Raw genomic sequence first — 23,395 nt, forward strand, 5'->3', positions numbered from 1 at the left:
ATTCCCCCATCCTGCCCCCAACTCACTGCTAGTACAGGCAGCTAGGTCATGCTATCAAAGGAACCACCCCAGTAAATAAAGTCTCTAAGAGATGGGACCTCTTGGGGAGAAAGGTCTTCTCCTCAGGCCTGCAATTTCTTTAGCTAACTATCTAGCTTTGTTAGCAAAATATGATTTTAATACTTGTTCGAGGCTTGTGGACTTCACAGACCAGCTTCCCACAGAGGACAGGGCCCAGTTTCAGCCTCTTGTAGATGAGGGGAAGCTAGTGGCATAGGTAGCCTTGCAGGCTGCAGTGGATGAAGCAGACATGGCTTCCAGAAGTTTGGTCCCTGGTCTACTCCTGGCTGCAATTATCAGGGTTTTCTAGGGAGGTCCAAAACACCATCCAGGAACCTCCCCTTTTGATGAGTTGAATCTCTTGAATGAGAAAATGGACAAGTCCCTGCACTCATTAAAAGTCTTGAAATTGACTCTGTGTTCCCTGGGGATTTATACTCTGACCCTCAAGAGGAAACACCAGAGGCTACTCTATAGACCGAGGCCACCTCTCCTTATGCACCTTATTATCAGAGCAGAACTGAACAACCACACAAATGTCAGAAAATTCACGGACCTTGCTTCTCAGCCCTGCTACTGCCATAACCTCTACTCATTCTCAACCACGAACCAAGAATGTCTTTTCACTGGTGAAGACATGCGTATCACCACTGATGCCAACCACCTCGTCCCGTTATTACTGGGGGCCGTCTTGCATTCTTCGCCCACCAACGGAATAAGATCATTACATACAGTTGGGTTCTGGAGAGTATCCACAAGGGGTACTCCATAGAGTTTCTCTCTTTCCCATCTCACAAACCTCTTCAGGGACCAATCTCATGAGGTAATTCTTCAATGGGAAGTTGAATCCCTCTTACGCTGAGAGGCAATAGCACACATCCTGCCTCATTACTATGGGAGAGTATTTTACTCCCTCTATTTCCTAATTCCAAAAAAAGACAGAGGGTGGAGACCCGTCCCGGACCTTCAGCAACTCAACATCTTTATTTGAAAACTGAAGTTCTCGATGATTACATTGGCAGGTAAGGAGAAGCAGCTGGCTGCAGCTGTAGGAGTGAGGGGAGGAGGAGCCCAGCCGCTGCTTCCTCCCTCCCCGGACTGCCAAGACGCACAGAGATTTGGGCAGGGGCATGTCCCTGCTTGTCCCCCTTTGTGCACACTCTTGATGGTGGAAGTTCCCTTCAGCCCTCCCATCCCCAGGGCTACCATTGTGATAGATGCCTTCCTTCTGAGGTGGGGTGCTCACCGGGACAACAAACTGCTCAGGGTACCTAGACCACACAAGAGGCCAGACTACATATAAACCTACTGAAACTGAGAGTGGTCTGCCTTGCATGCAAGGCCTTTCTTGCTTCAGATCCTGTTGGATTGCAGTAAGAGGAGGAACTGGAGAGGCGTCAATACACACTTTCTCATACCTTCGGTTGGGAGCATGAGAGCTACTGTGCATGTACGGGCCAACAGGCATTGCTTTGAAGAACTTCCAATCTTGGGCATTTGGAGCGCACGTGTGGCCCACACGTGGACTATGGTTAGGGACCACACTTCTCAACCTCCAGTTACAGTAAGTAACCTCCACATTTTAGAATGAACTTAGATTTCTTGTTACCTCTAATTGCAGCCGTGAAACTCACAAGATTGCAGTGTTTTACATTGCAGAAGGACAAGAGGACAAATGCTCAATATTGTCCAATGCAAGAGGAAGCCAAGCATATGAAGATTTTGTTGCTGGATTGGGCTGGGAGGTAATAGTAACGAATTTAGGCAAACTTTGAATGTTTTTTGTAGGGATGTTGAAATCAACATTTTAAAAACGTGTAAATTATACATTAGCTACACATATTTAAATGTTCAAAACCGGAGAAATAATTAATTAATATAATTTACATACTGCATGATGTTTGGCAAAAGTTTATTTAAAAAAATGCTGAGCAATATACGAAGCAGAATCCTGACAGTTAATATGTTAAGCACTCCCTGCCACATGTAAACTGTGAAATATTTTAGAAAATAGTTTCTAAAAAAAGGCGGCTAACAGTACTAATTTCAATTAAGTTTATTTTTTATATATGTGTGTATTCATAGTTTATTCAGTTGTGAAATATTTCTTACCATCAGGTGTTTCAGGGGGCTGCTCTGAATGGAGCAACTTGAATGCAACTTTCCATTAACTTTTTAGAAAAAGAAAGAAATTTGCTTTAAATTATTAGAGGAATTACTGTAGGAGCAGCTTGTGTTACATTTTGACATGTTTCAGAACAAAATAAGTTTTCTCCTGTATCCCATAGGTCAGGCCAGACAGTGGTTTGTTGTTTTTCCTCCTACCTGCAGATGGAGATGGAGAAATAAAATAATATTGTATAGCTGCCCTAAGAAAGGCTAGTTTGAGCTCAGCTAAACCAGTTCATTTTCTGTCTACAATCATGTCTGGATCAATTCTGATTTTAGCTATTTGTAATTTATTTTTATCTTCCCTTTGTTCTGAGATGGTTTTCCATTGGAGGTATAAATGGGCTAGTGGAGACCATTTCCACTGGAAAATGGTTCCAGTTATTTTCTTCTGTTCTATCATTTGCTCCACAGAATGCTGTATGGAAAAACTGCCCACCATTTGTGGCAACTTCATGGTACCCTATTCTAGGTTCTCCCATTTCCCTTCCTAGATTTTCACAAACATGAAGCCCACTTGTCAGATCACTGAGTCCTGAAAAGGAATTTCTCTACTTTAGGTAACACAGCTTAAATTTAATCCCTTTCTTGTGTCCAAAGACTTGCTTGAATGATAAATGAATCAGGAGATGCTGAAAACCTGCTGATTGTTGGTACAGTGAGCCAAGTCCCACCAGAGAGGGTATCATGTGGTTTTTATAGTCTCCAAAGTCTAATTGGGGTTCTGAACTCCTTTTCCTGGCTGGTTCTTTCCTCATCTCATGAATGAAGTCAGTGATTCCAGCAGTGAACATGGAAGTTTGTCTCTATGCCCTGGATGTAAATTGTTACATTCACATTATCTGTTTCTCTACATTTTTGTCTTGTGGTCAATATTAATAATATTAATACGTCAATAAAGCCCTAGAGTTTGGTCTAGCCATTGACCCCCAGACTTCCATCAAAGTGATGATGATGTTAGCTGTTACTCATTAGCGGGAGAACCTCTTTACACATCTTTCTGAGGAAGACCTACTCATCTGAGTTACATTCTGAGACCAGATATTCCAAGAGGTATTGTCTGATCCTTACTATAATCCCAGAGCGAAGTTATAGTCCAATAAATCCTTTACCCCTGCCCTGACTCAGTACTCACTGCGGCAAGCTGTTCTTCCTAAAGCCTTGAGTCAGTAGGCTTTCAGGGATCAAATCTCTGCTCTTGCAGAGGCTTACCTCAAAGTTCATGTTGCTTTGCCTAGAAAGCGTGCATACTACAAAGACTAGCACTCGATAAATAACCTCAATAAGTAGATCCATCTATTAGTGGGCTCACTTCCATAAGTACTCTCTTCAGCTCTGACTCATGAGATTTCTGTACCCATTAGAGCTGCTACTCTCTTTCACTAGACCTGAACTTATCCCTGGGCTGTTGACTGTGAAAGGATATTATCTATTATGGGTCATCTGTAGCTTCTTGACCTGTACTGCTCACTTTTGTCACAAAGTAGCATAAGGCTGCCAGATTAAATCAGAGAGCTCCTAACTGTCTGGGAACTAAGGACCTGATTTTCACAGGTGTTGAGAACCCACTGATCCAGCGGAATTGAATGAGAACTGTGGATGCTTAGCACCTCTGAAACTATGGCCACTGGCCAGTGTAGTTTGTGCTTCTTCATTTCAGCTGTGATCTAAAGGGCAGAGTGGTGAAGATGAACATGACCATGGTCACTTGCATATTCACAAAGTCTCGAAAAAGGAATTGCAGAGCAGACTGGCTATGCCTCCGTCCAATCCATTAAGGGGAACCACAGATCTAGGTATTCTCCTTATATGACAGCTATGGGCATTTGTCCCACAGGGACCTAAACATTATACCAGAAAATTGGAAGGTACAGAAGCTCCTCTTCTGCTTTTGAATGAGGATGATGCTCTTAAGGTTGATGCCTTGTACCACCTACATGCCACAGGTAGTACATCTTTTCTCTTTCCCTGCCAATGGAAAAGTTACATTAGAAGGTCTTGAGATCTTAGGCTAGTGGCATCTCAGTATTCTTCATTTGATCCAGGGCACCTTGGTGCAGTATACCGCCTCATCCATTCAGGGTATGTCTTTGCTGCAGCTGGAAGTGTGCCTTCCAGCTCAAATAGACAGACCTGTGTTAGCACAGCTGAGCTAGAGAGCTAAAAGTAGCAACAAGAAAAGGCCAGTGGAGTCTCACCCAGAAGTGGTCCTATTCCATAAAGGAAATTATAGTCAGAAAATTACTCTCCAAAAATGGAATCCTCTTTTCAACAGAGCTGCTCCATGTGTTTAGTCTTACTCTCCTTGCTTCAGTGAGAAAAGTACATTTTTACAGCTGTTTACTCTTGTTAGCCCTGCAGAGTCACTGCAGCGATGAGAAGAGTGAGCTGGATTCTGTTCTGGATCACACATCAACAAGAGGATTGTTAATTAAGGTCCAACTGCATGGCCATATTCTGTCCTCATGTACCCTGTGCAATCCTACTGAGGTGCAACTGAAGGCAGAATTTGACCTAGGGGGTCCATAATGCTAGTGATAATGCATGAAACAGTAAAAAGAACCTAGCTTAACTTTCAGCTCAGAGGCCGAGTCTGCATGGCTAACAGGAAAAAAACAACTTTCGACATGTAAGATAAGCAAATTTGAACCGTTTCCTTTTAGATCAGAACCAAAGGTAGTAAGGCAATAAACAAGCCAAGGCTCTACTCCCTTTCCAACTGTTTATACTCCCTTTCGATCTGAACCTGGTCTTATATGCCCTCCTGTGTTTTCTCTTCAAGCCTGTAAGACAAGTCTCCAAAAGATTCTCCGCCCTTCAGACAGTTTTTCTAGAGGCCATCAGTTCAGCTAAGAGAATGGAAGATCTTCAGACCCTTCCCTTCAAAGCTCTTTAATCAAAATGCAATTATAACCAAATTGGCCCTCACGAATTCCTTTCCCATGTTCCTTTCCCTGACAAATTGGCTGAAGAGAGTCCTTCCTTTTCTCTGATCCTTTCTAAATAATGAGAATTACTGCATACCTTTAATGTAAAGAAGAAACTGGGGGTCATGCTTAAAAAAGCCCTAAAAGCAGTCATCTGACCTTTTGTTCAACTTACAGCAGTATAGGGAGTTGAAGGACTTAATCACCAGATACACCTCTCAGTCATTCTCTCATCTCTGTGGTCTAAAGCAGGTATCACCTTCCAACCATCAGAGCCGACACTAACAGGGTTTTAGCCATCTCACAGGCAGAAAGAGAGAGATGCTTTCCTTTTAGAACTCTGCAGGGCTGTAAACCTAGGCATTCCTACATCATTTCTCTTGCCACTGCCAGTTTGGCATGCCTGCAAGGAAGCCCTGTATATTGTGGTCTGTTGACTGTTGTTACAGTAATGCCTATAGTGATATTGCCATTAAAGTTCCCACTGTCTGCACTGACCCAGAGGATATAAGAGAAAACAGATAGTTCTATTGCCCTAATTTTAGCTTCTCTTTTTAATGGGTCAGCCAAGATTGCTGAGCTGTGGAGTGCAAACTTTGGCCTTGGCTACACTTACCCGCTAGTTCGACAGCTGGAAATCGAACTTCTGGGTTCGACTTATCGCGTCTAGTCTGGACGCGATAAGTCGAACCCGGAAGTGCTCGCCGTCGACTGCGGTACTCCAGCTCGCCGAGAGGAGTACCGCGGAGTCGACGGGGGAGCCTGCCTGCCGCGTGTGGACCAAGGTAAGTTCGAACTAATTCGAACTAAGGTACTTCGAACTTCAGCTACGTTATTCACGTAGCTGAAGTTGCGTACCTTAGTTCGAATTAGGGGGGTAGTGTAGACCTGGCCTTTGACTCCCCTTTGCCCTTTAAAGTGGGGTTTTACAGTTCTAAAGGTTTTATAAGACTGAAGCAGTAGTGAGTATCTATGCTTTTAGATATTTATATTTGTTACTAAATTGTAATGGTAACCACACTTAGTGAGAGAGGCTCTTCTTTTCACCTGTGGTTTCCCTGTTTGTGTTTTCTCCATATTTAACATTGATTTTTCATTAAGGGTGCATGGGTGTGGTTAACTACTCTGAGGTTTCTTGAACTGCCTTGCTCAAACAGCATTAGCCAGAATGAAGGAGCCTAGTGTTACAGAATTATTTTGATCCCTCTTGTCATTTGCTAGTAGAAAGATATAATACCAATTGTCTGTAATGACCCATTAAAGACTAAAAGAAACTATATTAACAGGTAAGCAAATCACCTTGTCTCCATTATGACTGTCTGGTTATTAGTTTTAGAGATGTTTCTTTTTAGCAGCTTACAGATACAGAAACAGAAAGCTGGTGTATTCTAAAATGTTGTACAAAGATCCCCCACGCGCAGAAAATTAAAGCCTTAACACTTTATATATATATATATATATATATATATATATATATATATATATATATACACACACACACACACACACACACACACACAGCATTGATTGTCTATGCTATAATATCCTTTAAATGTGGCTCAGTAAGGAGAAGGTTTTTTCCTTATCGTTTTCCCTTTTATATCAATAAGGTTGATCTTTCAACACATTGTGGATTTATGGGTGGTCTGCAACGTAATGGCAGCACAGGACAAACAGCACCATATTATGCTACCTCTACTGTGGAAGTCATTTTTCATGTGTCCACAAGAATGCCGTCAGATTCAGATGATTCACTGACCAAAAAGGTAACTCACTTATATCATTTACTATGATAGACATATTTTTAAGATATTAGTAGTACATTATTTTGAAATACAGGAGTTAATCTTCAGATGCTCAAATCAAAATTTGAATGGAACATAAATTGTGCTATGTATGCAAGCCCCTCTTTATTCTGCAGCCACATGGGAGTTAAATTCTGCAGCTAGATCCCCCAAATTAAGTGCCTTGTGAACATTGGATTCTGCATTTCTATGGCAGCATCAAATACCATATTAGTAATAATAATAGCAATCATTTTATTTCATTTGCCTCACTGCCAAAATCTTCAGAGTTCAGTACAATAGAATAAAAACACAGGCAATATAATGTGATAAAATATCATTCTCTTAAAATACAACCAGGGATGAATAAATGAGCCATCGAGTCTAATAAAGGAAAAGAAAAGGAATGAAAGAAAAGTGCTGAGTTATAGTAGCAAAAATCACCAACCAACTTCAATTTAAAACCATGATTGGATCATTCACAATCCAGACAAGCAATCTCCGCTTCAAAGGATGGCCAGAACCCAGACAGGAACCAACTCCGAATTTTGTTGATATCCAGCTACTTTTTCATTTAAGATTGAGCAGTAACTGGCGGGCACTCCAGAATTCAGAGATATTTTGGACAGGTGGCAAACTTCTGCGTGGTTTAAGGATGGTCGGCACCCTCCCTCGTAAAGTGAATTGTTAAGATCAATCAGTAATGGCACCATAGCTAACTCGTTTGCTTTAAAATATGGTTGTGCCCTGAGAAATAACTGTTAAATGTCATTGTGAGGTGCCATATTCATTGACATGTTGATTTCCATATCACATTTGCTTAGTTAACATTAAAAAGATGGAATTTCTGACTACCAGCCCTGCAAACTCATCCTATTTTTTGTTAGTCAAGCTGTGTCTTTTCCTTTTCCCATAATATTTGTAATAAAGATCCTGCAGGTCTTAATTCACACCTATGCAATCTCATTGCCTTCAGATCATATCTTCACTTGGGTCTGTGAGATTTGGTTCTAGCAATGATAATAGATATGAAATAAGGTTCACAGTGAAACCAATGAGCTGATGGTTTGAGCCTGAATATCTGTGATATCCAAACCAGCTCCAAAGACAAGGATGAATATACAGCAAGCCCTGTGGGAGCTTTCCTCATCCTCACGGTAAAATCCAAGGTATCCATTTCTTCAACTCTGACTTGCTGATCCATATGAGCTAATATCAGTATAAACGTTGAAATCCCCCAAAACAATAATCCACTGGAACTCCAACAGCTGTACGCAGACCAGCTCAGAGAACTAAGCTATGAAATCCCACATTTAGAGGTCTATATGCCAACAGAACCAGATAGGGCTATGTGCTTGAATAAACTTGTCCATGTGACTCTCTCGTGCAGTTCAATCAGAAGAAAAATGTCATAGTTGCCCTCACGCACACCTTTTTTTCGGCACATGAGTCAATACCTGACCAGAACAAATCATGAAAAGATTGGGTTTGTCGTGTCAGTCATCCAGGAGTGAGAAAGAGAGAGATGCAAGATCTGGGTGATACTCTCAAATAAGATCATGACATGTATCTGCCATATTCACAACAGGACTGATGTTACCCATCCAAATGTTCACGTAGGCGGAATCCATGTTTCCATCTTAAATCAGTGGAGAAGAATGTCAAGACCACAAGGAGTTGTATACTCCTTTTTCTACTCCTTCCTTTCCCTGTCATAACTTCCCAACAGGAGTTGAGAAAGAGAAGAGAGATTTATATATTGTGGCATTAAAACCTCATGTTTTTGAGTCGTTTTCATTCATTTGATGCTGCTACAGAAATATCCAATGCTATGTTTAAAAAAAAAAAAGAACTTGTATTACAGAATGGTGAGAATCATAGTGTGCTGCCACTCAAGGATGAGAGAAGGGTAGCAGTCTTTCCCTCTGCTTCCACCAGGCAGATTCTCAATGACACTTTATCCTGCATGAAACCTGGTGGCTCGTAGGCCAGTAGCTCTATTTTCATATCTGTATTCTTTGCTCTATTCTTTCTGCCTGTCTCCAGGCAGAAGACTCAGAGTGCTGATCATCTTGCTTAGGTTGCAAACCCAAGAGTATAACAGAACGTTTTACCTCTGCTGGCCAAGGAAGCATCCTGTAAATACTGCAGTGGTACAGTGGGCTGTATATTCTATGGTTGTGGAATTACAGTCTGATGCAGTAACTCCACCTAAATATTTCGTTATGGTGTTTTGTTTTGTTTTATTAGGCACAAGGGGATGCATCCACTTCTGGTGTAAAATTCACTAAAATTAGTGCACGTCCATCAGGGATGAATTTGGCCCAGTAATTCTATAGACTACAATAATACAAATATTTTTTCCTTTACATATTTTTGTATGGCCTACATTTTAAAAATAAAGTTTTTGTGTTAAAAATGTTGTTGTTCTTTTTAAAATAAATACTACAACTCCAAATAATATTAAAAGACTTGGCCCTGAACAAAAGCTTTCCTACTGACATAATCAAAATTCAGCTGGTACCTTTTCCAGCTGTAAGATTTAGCATCATTAGTGTTAAAACTTTTATCAGATATCTCACAGCTAGAATAAAAATCAATCTCAGTAACAGCATCCTACAGTTCCTTGTCTTAGTCTAACTAAATTGTACCTAACAGTTTAAAAATGAGCTGCAAAATTTCCAAGTGATTTATTCCATCTTCTCCCATTGTCATAGTAGAACATTTTCAATTCAGAAATCTGGTTGCAACCCTATACTGAACTCTTGCTCCTTCGCTTCAGAAATTTGTTAGCTCTAGCTAGATTAGATTTTTAGCAGCTAATCTAACAGCTGTAGGGGTTTGCAAAGTGGGGACAGAGCTGTGCTATTGGATTTGTCCAATTCATTTGACTCCAGGACTATAATTGCACTTATGTCTTACAAGGCTTTTATAGCCTCAGGCTGGCCAGCAGCAGAAAAACAAATTGGCAGTGATACAGTAAGAGTGAAAGGGAATGAAAGGCACACATTATCAGTCTCCAGGCAGCGCTGTTCTGGCAGGAAGTTTCTTGGTTAATTTACAAATAAAACTTAGATTTTAGGATGGGCTCACTGTCAGACAAACAATGGGGATGTCAGGCCTGACTGTTACTTAGTAAAAGTAGCAGCCATGCCTACCCAAAAGCAGGAATTCTTCAATCAAACAGACGACTCCTTTTTGGAGCCAGCTGGCTAAGTAATGCAATTAGTAGGAAAAGGAGGTCAGACTATTAGGTGTGTACCATGACCAGTGTCAGCATGTTGCCTGGCAGGCAGCATGTAGACTAGCTAAAGCAGAGTGCCTTTAAAACTATTTACTCAAGTGAGTGAGTGGAAGCGGCGCACGACTAGCCTCAGAACATGGAGTTGTTTTTGTAAGGCTTGAAAAATGAGCATTTGTGCTGTAACTGACAAGTACATTCTGAAGCACATATTCTAGCTGAGGGAGTGCAGCCGAGACATGATTAATGATGGCATAATTCAAATTAGAGGCTATAAATTGACCAAAGTTATATGTATATTCATGGTTTGATCTAATTGAGACATTAAGGAAACTACTGTACTTGAACAAATGTGTGGTTAAAAATGTGTGTAAATCTCATTCAGATGATTAAAGTTGTCTTTATGTGCAGTTTATAAATTAATACTCATCTATGAAGTTTTGAGATGGAAAATGCAAACAACTGCAAGAGCTTCCTTCCTTGAATATATGTTTATGTACCTCTCCAGTATCTTTCAGAGCAGGGCTCAATTTAAAACGACAGTCTACTTATTTGTCTTATTTTCCAGTTGTTTCGTCCTTTTCATGGTCAGTTGGTTGGTTTTTTCAAACTATGTATATTTGGAGGAGAGAGGGCTTGTCGCTTTTGCTCTGAATTATTCATGTATTTGCTTATTTGGCCATAGCCAAAACTGTTCCTTTGTTGTTCAGTTTGTGCTCAGAAGCTTTAGATATATCACACACAAAATCCAAAATATTATTTTCTTTCAGTGATCCCAAGTAAGAAGTCTACAGTTAGTGTATTATGGTTTTACTATTCCTTGTCATTGGCAATATAACCATGTTTTAGCAAAACACAAAAGCTGATCTTTCAAAAAAATCGATAGGTACGGTATTATAACGATATAATCAATATTGTCAGAATTCACTGAATTTTCAGTGAAATCTTTTCCTCCTTTGGTTTACAAGACTATGTCCTCTCCTGGTTCCCCTCCTAACCCTCTAATCTCTCCTTCAGCATGTCCTTCCTCATCTGCCCTCTAATTTTCTGTGGGACTTCCACAGGCCTCTGGCTTAGGTCCCTTTCTCTTCTGCCTATACATTTCATCTCTGGGTAATCTCCACCGCGAACACAAATTTAACAACCATGCCAGCAACTCACAGATTTACATCTCTACTCCATGTTGTCTTCTGTCCAACCTAAAGCCTCCGTCTGCCTCCCTGACATTTTGTGAATGTCTAGCTAAACATGGCTAAAGCAGAGCTCCTAATCTTCCCCCTCTGACATCTTCCCTACTATCTCCTTTCTCTATCGCTGTGGACAACACCACCATTGTGCCTGTCAGGCAGGCCATAACCTGAGTGTCACCTTCGACTCCGATCTCTCTCTGGGTCCTCATAGCCAGGCTATATCTAAATCTCTAAGCTACGGCCTTTCTACATCCACTAAAGCTCTCGCCCAAACTCTCATCATCTTGCGCCTTGATTAATGCAACATTCTTTTTTCTGGCCTTGACAAGTGCAGTCTTTCCACATTCATATCCATTCAGAATGCTGCTGCTAAGTTCTTTTTCCTAGCCCATCACTTTGACAATGTCACCTTTCTTTGAATCCCCCTATAGGCTCCCCTTTCTCTGTTGAATCAAACATAAACTGCTTGCGTTCACTTTCAAGGCCCTTCATAGTAAATCCCCATCCTACTTATCTCTCATTCACTGCTGAGCTGTCGACGTTCGCCTCTGTTTGGCCCATGATGCCAGCCTCCACTGCCCACTTGTTAAATTTTCAAACAGGCACCTTTGTGCTTTCTCCCTTGTTGCCCCATGTGTTTGGAAGGCATTTGGCATAAACATCCACAAAGCTACCTTATTACCCACCTTCAGATCCCCCTCAAAATTCTGCTTTGCAATGATATCTACAAAAAACTTGACAATAGTTAAGCTGTTGGGTGGAGAAACCACTGCCCGTCATGCTGAACAATATTGTCTCATTGTTTACTTATATTCCCATCTGTCTATATCTATCTGTTGGTTTTCATCTTGTACACTAGATTGTAAGTCTCTGGGGGTGGGGAATGTCTTTTTGCTCTGTGTTTGTACAGTGCCTAACGCAATGTGGTCTATGGCGAGGGCCCCTAGGCACTATTGTAGTACAAATAATACTACTACTGATCAAGGAGATATGTCTTTTTAGAAATATTATGATAAATGGTCTTCTATGCTTTAAAGGCAATTGTCATTCTAATGTAAAGCAAATGCATGTTTCTGGCATGTTACTTTGGGCTGTGATTGTGTTGTATCTCATAGATGAAGCAGAATGTAGCCTTGCGAGTACTTGGATGGGTGTAACGTCTCAGAGAATCCTAGGAGCTATAGGAAGTGAGGTTCATGATTCAGTAGGTGTCTGTCTTTCTTCTAAGTGAGTATCAAACTGATGCCAAAAGCATTGTACTAAGTAAGGAGCGCTATGCTGCTGAAGGGAGATATCTTTCAGAAAAGACATAAAGCCTAGGCTCCAATCATGTGTGATCATGAAGTATGCCATTGTGGTTTTTGCAAAAAGTAGGGGCATAAGCCATTGTTTCCTGCTTAAATGGCAACTAGCGAAATTACATTCTTTTGGCCTAATTTCCTCCTGTTTTGGATGTTTTCTTGCATCTGAGGCCTGGTCTATACTACCCGCCTGAATCGGCGGGTAGAAATCGACCTCTCGGGGATCGATTTATCGCGTCCCGTCGGGACGCGACAATCGATCCCCGAATCGGCGCTCTAACTCCACCAGCGGAGGTGGTAGTAAGCGCCGCCGACAAAAAGCGGCAGAAGTCGATTTTGCCGCCGTCCTCACAACGGGGTAAGTCGGCTGTAATACGTCGAATTCAGCTACGCTATTCACGTAGCTGAATTTGCGTATCTTAAATCGACTCCCCGCTGTAGTGTAGATGTACCCTAAGTCCTACTACGAAATATGGTGTTGCTGATTCAGAATGGCTACTATGTTAGCACTCTAGAAGTGGCTATGTTTCAGACGTAGGTAGACCATCACTGTAATGTTTGTAAAGTATTTTGGGATTCTTCAGAATGAAAAGTGCTGATAAATATAAGAAATCATTGGTTGAAGAATTAATATGATTAAAAAATGTTACATTTTTAAAAGGATTTGGTCCTATGTTTTGCTCCCTGCTTTCTATACACCTGAAGATGCTGTTTGTCCTTCCAGAGTACTCTGAGGCAGAGCATTATAGGAGGCATTTCTTCATAACTTTGTATCTTACAATTAAATGAATGTGCTTGTGTTCTCCTGTGCATTTTCCTGTGTGGTTGGATAATCTACGAAGAGGGTGTTCTGTGAACTCATGTATGTTATTTACTGAAAATTGTTAAATTAGTGAAGGTTTAAAAATTCAAGCAATGCAGGTTTTTAATTTGTTGCAAAGCTACTACTAGAGCTCTGTCTTAACTCCAAGCCTATATTTGATGAGTTGGGTTATATATATTAATCCTCATTTACATTGAGTTGCACTTCCAAAAATAATCCCATTGAACTGTTTTCAAAAATGTTACTCAGTGAGTACAGGTGGTCTAATTGGGCCCTTACTGTTGTTCAGCTAGTAAACTAATATATTAATGCACCACATTCCCTTCCACTTTCCTTTTACCTTTTTACTTTACAATATTACCTTACCTTTTACCTTTTTACTTTACAATAGTCCCAATATTCACACATTATTGTTATTTTTATCTCAGTCATCAGATATCATTAGAAAATAATGAAATGCTTGTAGCCATGGACACGATAGTGAGAAAGTTGATTTACGCTAATCTGTATTGGTCCAGGAAAAAAAAATACTTTGTGTAGTGTTTACACATTTCAAACTGCGGAATGAGGGACTGATGATTACTTGTTTTGTAGATTGGATTGAAATGGATTTTCATTTATATGTATAAATTAGAGAAATAAATTCAGCAACTTTTCTGTGTCAAGTAAAATCAAATAATGAGCTGTGAACTTGAGTTATTGTATGAACAGGTCCTATTTTGCTTTGCTTAAGTATAAATCCCAGGTATTATTAACCTATAATGTCATAAGCAAAGGTACTGTTGTTAGCATTCTGATCCTCGCAATGTTGTTTTGCAACTTTGATAGAAATCCTTTACTGTTAAAAATTACCATCCAATTCTAGTAGCATGAAATTCATCACTATACAGAAGGCCAGAACAAGGCCTATGCTTCACTTTAATCACCAGCTTTATCTATTTTAAGGTTTAAATGGAATTTAAGTATTGCACAGGTCTTGTGCTGGCCCTCTGCATAGGGGTAAATTATCACCTTTAATAATAGATATAATGTCAAGGTAAAGTGTATAGCAGAAGCAGTCTATTGTGGATGCTCAATATGTAATTTTCAAATGACTTTACCTTTGTTAAATCACAAACATTTTTTTCCTCGCAAAGAAAAGGCACTACTACTTAATAAGGACTATTTCTATACTACGTTTCAACTTTAAACCTCAGACATATTTTGTGGTTTTTTTAAAAAGGTAATTTTTCTCCTATTCTGTCATAACTCAAAAACTACTTCAGAGATTTTGCTCACTTTTTCAAAATACAGTTTGCCTTCTGATACAGATATAGCACAGTACGTCTCAGACCCAAAAGTGAATCTTTCAGATATTTGAGAAACTAGGATATGGGGAGCCACAATGGAAAGTGTGAAATGGAAATCTGAATCATAGCAGTTCCTATCACTTTGAAAGCTATAATATTTTAATTGAATTAAATGTTATATAACATTTTGATCTAATAATCCAGATTAGCACAGAAATCTGTATATATACTGTGTATGTACACCTCATGCAAGTTGATAATTTGATAATTACTTAATCAAACCATTAAATAACAATGTGTTTTGAATGAGGCAAGTTGTTTAGTTGCTTTTAATTCCAACAAGCATAGAAAAAGCAATATTTTAACCTTTTCTGTAATGAAATATTTCTACTGTCAAGCATTGTAATTCAATTTGTAAGCCATGACCCCTCATAAACTGTTGTTATCACTCTGATTAATAAAGAGCCAATTTGCCGTTGCAGCTTCGTCACTTGGGAAATGATGAGGTTCACATCGTCTGGTCTGAGCACACCAGGAACTACCGCAGGGGTATTATACCAACAGATTTTGGAGATGTTTTAATTATTATTTATCCAATGAAGAATCACATGTTTTTCGTGGAGATAATGAAGAAACCAGAGGTATGTTTTGACTACTTTGTGTCCATCATAAACATTGTTCAAATGGCCAACAATTCTTGTGTAGCTTAAAGGAAATTTTATTCTGAAAATTTAATCTGAATAGAGATTTAAATGGTTAGATCTGAAATGAAGAACATATTCATATTACATGAATGCTTAGCAAATTCTAAAAGTGTAGGAGAAAGATTTTTTTTAAACAATGGCAAAGATCCATTTAAACTAATAAAAGCAAGGGAATTTAGAGTTCAGGCTTTCCCTTGGCATTAATTCACCCCATCATGCTTAGCTACTGCTGCACAGATGGTACTGTATGTACCCTCAAACCTCTGCAATAATCTGACTCACTGGGATGATTTAAGAATTGTGTGTGATTCCTCTCACTCAGCATCCTTGTTTTTGTGTGAAATGTCAAAAAATTTGTATTTGTAAGATGTGTTTTGATTTCTTTTCTGTTTTTGTCAACAATTTAAAATAGTGTAACTTTTTTCAACTTCCTTGTAAATGTGGATTTAAATCTCAAAGCAAAAGCAACCATTGTCTAAAAAGTTGTTTACATAAATATGGGATTTTTATATTTTAAATGCTGAAAGTGTGTGTATGTGTGTGTGTAAATTTTGGTTCTAATATATTTGATATGTTAGCTTTTCAAGGCAACATTTATTTTATAAAAGTAACTATAGTCCACAGTATCATCTCCTTCATACATAAAGGATGATATTTGTCTTGGAGCACTGCCAAGTGCAGAAATGATGCATAAATCCAGTGACACGTTTTTCAAGTTGAATATGATACATCTTTCAGAACTTAGTGAAAGATACAAGAACTGTACAGTTTAATAACTAGTAATTTGTCAGCATACATTTACAAAAAATAAACCTTAGAATTTGCAACTTTTAAAATTATGACCTTTTATTGCTGTTAAACTTTTATTTTGGGTATATAAAGAATCTGCAATCCACTTGTCAGGGACTTAAAAGTAGTGAAAATGACGTCTTAGAATGCTGAAGTATTATACAATAATCTAGCCAACAATATCTTACTATGAGAGTTTCATAAACATTTTTTAGAATTTAGCATTATAAGCTGGTTTGAAAATTGTGTGAATCAATCCAAGAAAAGCTGTCTCTTTTACATATTAGTCAAAAAAACACCCAAAGGCATAAAGAATAATAGCCAACTGGAAATTTAGTGTTATCCCTACATTTAAAGTACAAACCATTACAATGTAATAAAATTAATCCAGACATTTCCAGGGCAAGTGTGGCTGACCTTTTGTTCACCAGCTACTGACCCCAGGGTGAATGAAAGAGGCTTGCAGAGAGAAATGTCTGTTGTTTGGCTTCAGTCCCTGGTATTTAAATTGCATTCCCTAATCAAATGAAAAGGCTGTCCTCTCTATCAGGTTACAGAATCCATGGCAACATTTGGCCTTTTATATACATAATGTTAGCCTTTTTGTTTGCATCTAAGTAGAGACACCTGGAGCAATGTTAACATTAACCGATTTAGCATTAATAGCTTCATTATATAAGAATTTCTGATCAGATAGCTGTTACTTTTGTTATATTGCTTCAGCTTGTATTGTTTTCATTTTTATCTCCCTGCTTGGCAACCAGGCAATGATTTGCAAATTTTTTTTGTCTTGATTAATTAAGCAATATAATTATCAGGAACTGTGATGCAGTCTTTGCTCAACAAAGCTTCTGAGAGAAAACAATAGTAAGTCTGTTAGTATGAATGCATTCCACGCGTCACAGATGCATGAGGATATTCTAAACAATGAGACGAAAAGCTGCCTGCAAAAGAGGACAAAGAATGCCATGCAGACTCTACACACTACACATACCGCCAGGGACATACTGTGGGTTCCCTGGGACACAGATGCCTCGTTAGATTGCAGCTAGTCATCAGAGATTAATTCTCAGCCATTTGGTACTATAATTTACCCATTCCCCAGTCTTTTAACTAGTGCTGCTTACTATAGAACTGAAGTAGTTATATTCAAAAGGTTTATTTAACCTTGCCTTCTTTTAGTGTGTACAACAACAACAAAAAACCTTTTTTTTCTTAGTGATTGTAATGAAGCAGGTGTTTGCAATGTGGGGAATATTAATTTTTGTGTTTCATGGATAACTTACTTCAGAATTAGTAGTGATCAAAGAAGGGGTCCATTTCTTTCCACATCTGTAAATTTTATCCAACTATAGTTTATTTCTATTATTATATTTATTTTTCATCCCTCTGACACTTATAATTCTTCAAAAGGTAATCTTGTTTTGGCTTCTTAAAATAATATCAACTTACATAACTTACTGAAGAGAGAACATTGTAATATATATTCAATTTACTTATTCAACCAAACTCCCTCATTAAGGCAAAAAGATCCACATGGGTGAAAGCTTATGACTGCATGGAGTCTCATTGATTTTAATGGGCCTCAGCATGGGCATTGAGAGTGCATAGGAATTGATAATTCTAGTCTTTTTTTGTTCATATGGATTTATGGCCCAGTCGTGTATTTCTTGTGCAGCTAACACTCCCATAGAATCAGAGTCCACAATTGGGGATTTATATACCAGTCCTGAAATGTACTGAACACCCTCAACATCCACTGAATTCAGATGGAATTAAGCATTCTCAACAATTCAGAGGATTGGACCCTTAAACTGAAATCTCTTTATATTAGGGATTTAACACATTTTGAGAAGTGCTATACGTATAGCTGGCAATTGATACATATGTATTTTTATTAATAATAAAATCCTACTAACTCCATATTTTACTGTGTGACCCCGTCTTCCTCACCAAGAAACTCCTCACTTTTTATGAGGCAGAGAGGTAGCATGGGGGCTCACAGCTCTGGATGCCCCAGCACCGTGTTACACATTGGCATTCTGAATATTTGTCTTTCATAGTGTGCATTCAGTAACTGTCATGCAAAGTCAATTCTGTACCTCCCTGTGTTCACTGTCTCTGAGTCCATACTGCACTGAAAAAGAGATGTGTGCATAAAGGGTGTTTGTGTATACATGTTGATAGAACCTGTCATCTTTTGTTTATTGTGTTTTTAAATTTTTATAAAACCCAGGAATTAAATAATTTTCATACAAACCTTTGCCTGGAACTTCCCTTGACGTAGTCCAAAAGTTGTCTACCCCCTTCTTTCTTCTTCAAGGTCCTTCTGAAAATATGCTTCTTTAAAGAGGCCTGTAAACCATAGGCCACCCCTCCACCTGATATACTGAAAGATAGTCACATAAAAAGTAATCCGTACAAAATCATGGAACTGACAAGACAACTTTTTATTGCTACCCTTCTTACCACATCCTTGTTTGCATATCATATGTTCTTCTTCGAATGCTTGCTCATGTTGATTCCATTCTAGCTGTGCGCACACCCACGTGCACAGTTGTCGGAGACTTTTGCCTTAGTGGTATCTGTAGGGCTGGTTGTGGCGCCCCCTTGAGTGCCACGCTTATGCGTCGGTATATCAGGTGGCTCCTGCCCTACGCCCCCTCTGTTCCTTCTTACCGCCCGTGGTGGTTGGTCGGAGAGCCTCTTTCCCTTGCTTTGCAAGTGATCAGTGTTTTTTTTTCCTACTCATCGAACCTCATGTTCCAGCTGTAAATAGTTTGTTTTTTATAGTAGATTAGTTAGTAACAGGGCAGCTCCAGGCACCAGCGCAGCAAGCGCATGCCTGGGGCAGGAAGCCGCGGGGGGCGGCCTGCCAGTTGTTGTGAGGGCGGCAATAAAGTGGCTTTTGGAGGCGCACCTGCAGGAGGTCCGCTGGTCCCGCGGCTTTGATGGCGGGGACGCTGATGGCGCGGCTCCGGCGGACCTCCTGCAGGCATGCCGCCAAATCCGCGTGACCAGCGGACCGTCCGCAGGCTCGCCACCGAAAGCCACCTGCCTGCTGTGCTTGGGGCTGCAAAAAACATAGAGCCGCCCTTGGTTAGGAAGTAGCTGTTAAGTACTATAGCTAGTCAGTTAAGGTCCTGGCGGGTATTTTGCCCCAGGCAGGGCATGCCCCGGTCTCCAGGTTTTAAGCCCTGCTCTGACTGCAACAGGCCTATGCCTGTTAGTGACCCGCGTGGCAGCTGTCTGAAGTGCCTGGGGGACTCCCACATTAAAGAAAAGTGTCGCATCTGTAAGAACTTTCGTCCCAGGACACAGAAAGAGTGCGACATTCGCTTGAGGGCCTCCTCATGGAGGCCGCTCTTTGCCTAGCCTCAGGAATGCCCAACACTTCAGCCTCAGAATGTAGCGCACCCTCGGCACTGGACTCTTCTCGGCACCAATTCCCTTCGCCGGTGCCCAAGAAGAAGGGATCTGGCACTGAGCAAGTCGGACCAAGGGGCATTGGGCAAATGACCATGCTTGGTCTGCCCACCCACGCCAGAGACGCAAGGGGACATGCTCCCAAGAGGACCTACTTACCCCCCTAAGGGATCCACCAACAACTCCGGGGAGCAATAGGGGACCCAGACTGATGGCACAGTGAACGCCTTCTCAGCTCCCGGCGCCCAGAGAGCAAAGGACTCTCCCACCGCAGCCAGCACTGTGTGTGGCAATGAACCTGGTGAAGGCTCCCTACGAGGACAAGCCATCTGTGAAGGCCTCCCAGAAGGCGAGTGAGCGCCACCAGTCTCCAGAGCCAAGGCAGAGCCCTTTGTCATCGTGCCCTTGGTCTCCGCATCAGCCCAGGTCACCGGTGTGCCACTACTGGTCGCTGTCGCCCCGCTCCCGGTCTCCACCCTCACACCAGGCTTTGCCCAGAGGGAGGCACTGGTCACCCTACAGTCGGCACCGGTCATCTTCGCGCTGACAGTAACAGTCACCAAGCCCTTTGGGACACTCCCCAACATGGCGCTGCTCCCACTACTCCTGTCACCAGTCTGACTATTCAAGGCAACAGTCACCCAGGCCCTGCCCTGGTCACCAGAGGAGGATTTCTCCAGCTTGGAGAGGGAGTCCAGCCCCTCACTGAGATAGCACCGTAGCAACTGGGCTTCGGAGGTTGCATCCGCCGCAGCGATGCTGACCTGGCAACAGGGCTTGTGGCCAGCGCAGTGGCCTTACTGGAATACCTGGGTCATGCCGGTTATGCCGATGCTCCCATCTCACGAGTCCTCGGTTGCCGCATCGGACAAACCCCACAGAGCCAGTTATCTCATCATAGAAGGCAATTAGGTTAGTCAGGCATGACTTGCTCTTGGTGAATCCATGCTGACTGTTTCTGATCACTTTCCTCTCCTCTAAGTGCATCAGAATTGATTCCTTGAGGACCTGCTCCATGATTTTTCCAGGGACTGAGGTGAAGCTGATTGGCCTGTAGTTCCCCGGATCCTCCTCCTTCCCTTTTTTTAAAGATGGGCACTACATTAGCCTTTTTCCAGTCATCCGGGACCTCCCCCGATCGCCATGAGTTTTCAAAGATAATGGCCAACGGCTCTGCAATCACATCCACCAACTCCTTTAGCACCCTCGGATGCGGCGCATCCGGCCCCATGGACTTGTGCTCATCCAGCTTTTCTAAATAGTCCTGAACCACTTCTTTCTCCACAGACGGCTGGTCACCGCCTCCCCATGCTGTGCTGCTCAGTGCAGTAATCTGGGAGCTGACCTTGTTCGTAAAGACAGAGGCAAAAAAAGCATTGAGTACATTAGCTTTTTCCACATCCTCTGTCACTAGGTTGCCTCCCTCATTCAATTAGGGGGCCCATACTTTCCTTGAATTTCTTCTTGAAATATCTGCAGGGCCACCACCTCGTCATCTGTCCATACGTTCAGGTCTCACTATGCGCTTACCCAGCAATCCCGAGACGACGCTGGCTTCGGTAGAGCAGTGCTGCAAGACTGTGAACTCAGAGTCCACCTATCCTCCTTCTGCTTGTGAGTCACCTAAAATGGAATTGACATGAGCAAGTACTCAAAGAAGAAAAAATGGTTACCTACCTTTCTAGATGTGTTGCTCATGTCCATTCCATTACCCAACTCCTGCCCCTCTGTCGGAGTTGTCGGCAAGAGGGAACTGAGAGGTCAGAGGGCCGGCAATGCCTGATATACCGACGCATGAGTACGGCACTCAAGAAGGCACCACAGCCAGCCCTACGGATACCACTAAGGCAAAAGTCTCCGACAACTGTGCACGTGGGCACGTGCACACCTAGAACGGAATGGACATGAGCAACCCATCTTGAAGAACAACAGTTACAAAAGGTAGGTAACCGTTTTTTATGGGACCTCTCCTTATGCAGATGAATAGATTTATGGTAATACTCACCTGAGTAAAATTACTTGCATATGTTGGCAGGATTGAGCCCTTACTTTGTAAGCTGTTCAGGGGAGGGACCTTGTCCTCACATTTATCCATAAATACCTACAACACTGCTAGAGTTATACAAATAATAATATCTCATCTGTGGTACAAAGTAAGAATAATTGCAGTTTTCAGAATTCTGCTTTTCTTCTAAATTTTGTATTGTTCAGAAAAACATTTTACATTAGCTCAGAAGGTGATTTAATGGCATACTTCTCTTGAATACTAAGAAAATACAATCATGAATGGAAAAAATACATGTTTTTTCTCTTTAGGGATATAATATTGAAATAGATTTATGTGTCATAATCTAGCATTTGATTCTGTAGATGAAAATGGCTCAGTTTTGAAACATTTAATGTTTTGACATTTGTTAAAGATTACCTATTGAATTTCAGAAAATGTCATGAAAAATTTAGTAACTCATTGTGTGATGCTGCTTTAAGACAACCCAACGCATTTCCAAGATTCTAATAATTTTCCTTAATATGAGGGTATCAAGACCTTACCAGCAATGGCTGATAGTCAATAAGAATATTTGAATATTACTTTCATTTTATAATTCCAGTGATTTACATTATCAACTGTTTTGTTTATGTGGATATTAAAACCTCTGTAAAATTAACTCTTAATACACTGACTAACACATATCAGTTTCTGGGCATTTACGTTCATAACTCACCAGAATATCAAATTGAAAATATGTGTGAGGTCTGCATATGTTGTTTATAAGTGTATACCCTCGTTATTCATACCTGGCATACAAAATTAACAGGTCTGACTCTCTGCTCCCTGTCTCAATACTTCTAAAAATGTTCTTCCTTTCATAGAGTTTTCAAATGAATTTATACTTACAAATGTTTTGGTCTTTGCAATTCTTAATTTAAAAACAGAGTCAGCACAAAACTTGATGCTGTAGAACGTCTGTGGCATAGATTGTTTGTTTTGGTTTTTCCAGCTGGCAATCTACTAAATCTTGCATATAGAAATTGATGAAGGCTCTAAATGTTAAACTGCATGTGCTGAAAATCATCCAAAATTAGTCAAATTATGGAAATATTTTATACTAATCTATTTTTTCTGTTTTTAGTAATTATTTTAAGTAAAGGAATGACATTAACAAGAACTGTGTGAAAAGACAGCTGTCATTTGCAGATGTTATATTAAAACCAAATTTCTTCTGTGATTCATTGCCACTTCTAATTAGAGGGATTCCCCTGATGCAGGGGATTTATATTATTCCTTTTGTCCGTTTATTGAATGACTGTCACAGTCACCCACAAAGCGGTTGCAGAAGAATAATAGAGGGTATTTATTTATGTTATAAGCCCCAGTACAGATGGAAAAAATCCATAGATTAAATTTTGATAATTACTACTAGCTCCGTTTAGTTTTTTTCATTTTGATTTTTGTGGTGAAGAAATTAGTTCATGGTTGACTTAGTCTGAAAATCGGTATCTATTATAAATTTTTAATATTCTTAAGATTTTTCATTTTTCTTTTAACCGTCCATATTCATTTTATTTGTGTGTGTTTCCACACATTTTTCCAGTTTACAAATGATTTGGGCTTCTCCATATGTTGTGCTTATTCTAGCATTTACTTGTGATGGTCAGAGGTACTGAGAGTACTGCAAGTTGTCAACCTACAT

The 23,395-nt window shown here is 40.5% G+C and overlaps 1 protein-coding gene across 5 annotated transcripts in view; it reads left to right on the forward strand.

Annotated features, from left to right (window-relative positions):
* RALGAPA2 (Ral GTPase activating protein catalytic subunit alpha 2) overlaps positions 1–23,395 on the forward strand; it is a 275,841-nt gene that overhangs the window by 160,970 nt on the left and 91,476 nt on the right. For all 5 annotated transcript variants that reach the window (XR_004644914.1, XM_034764036.1, XM_034764035.1 and 2 more), the window contains 3 exons: positions 1,682–1,805; positions 6,767–6,922; positions 15,267–15,425. Coding sequence is in view for 4 of the 5 variants with exons in the window: in XM_034764036.1 (XP_034619927.1) it covers positions 1,682–1,805; positions 6,767–6,922; positions 15,267–15,425 (439 nt within the window). In the remaining variant the exon portion in view is untranslated. The remainder of the gene's footprint in view (positions 1–1,681; positions 1,806–6,766; positions 6,923–15,266; positions 15,426–23,395) is intronic.

The sequence above is a fragment of the Trachemys scripta genome, chromosome 3 (genome assembly GCF_013100865.1).
Source record: "Trachemys scripta elegans isolate TJP31775 chromosome 3, CAS_Tse_1.0, whole genome shotgun sequence".
NCBI classification, from domain to species: domain Eukaryota; kingdom Metazoa; phylum Chordata; order Testudines; family Emydidae; genus Trachemys; species Trachemys scripta.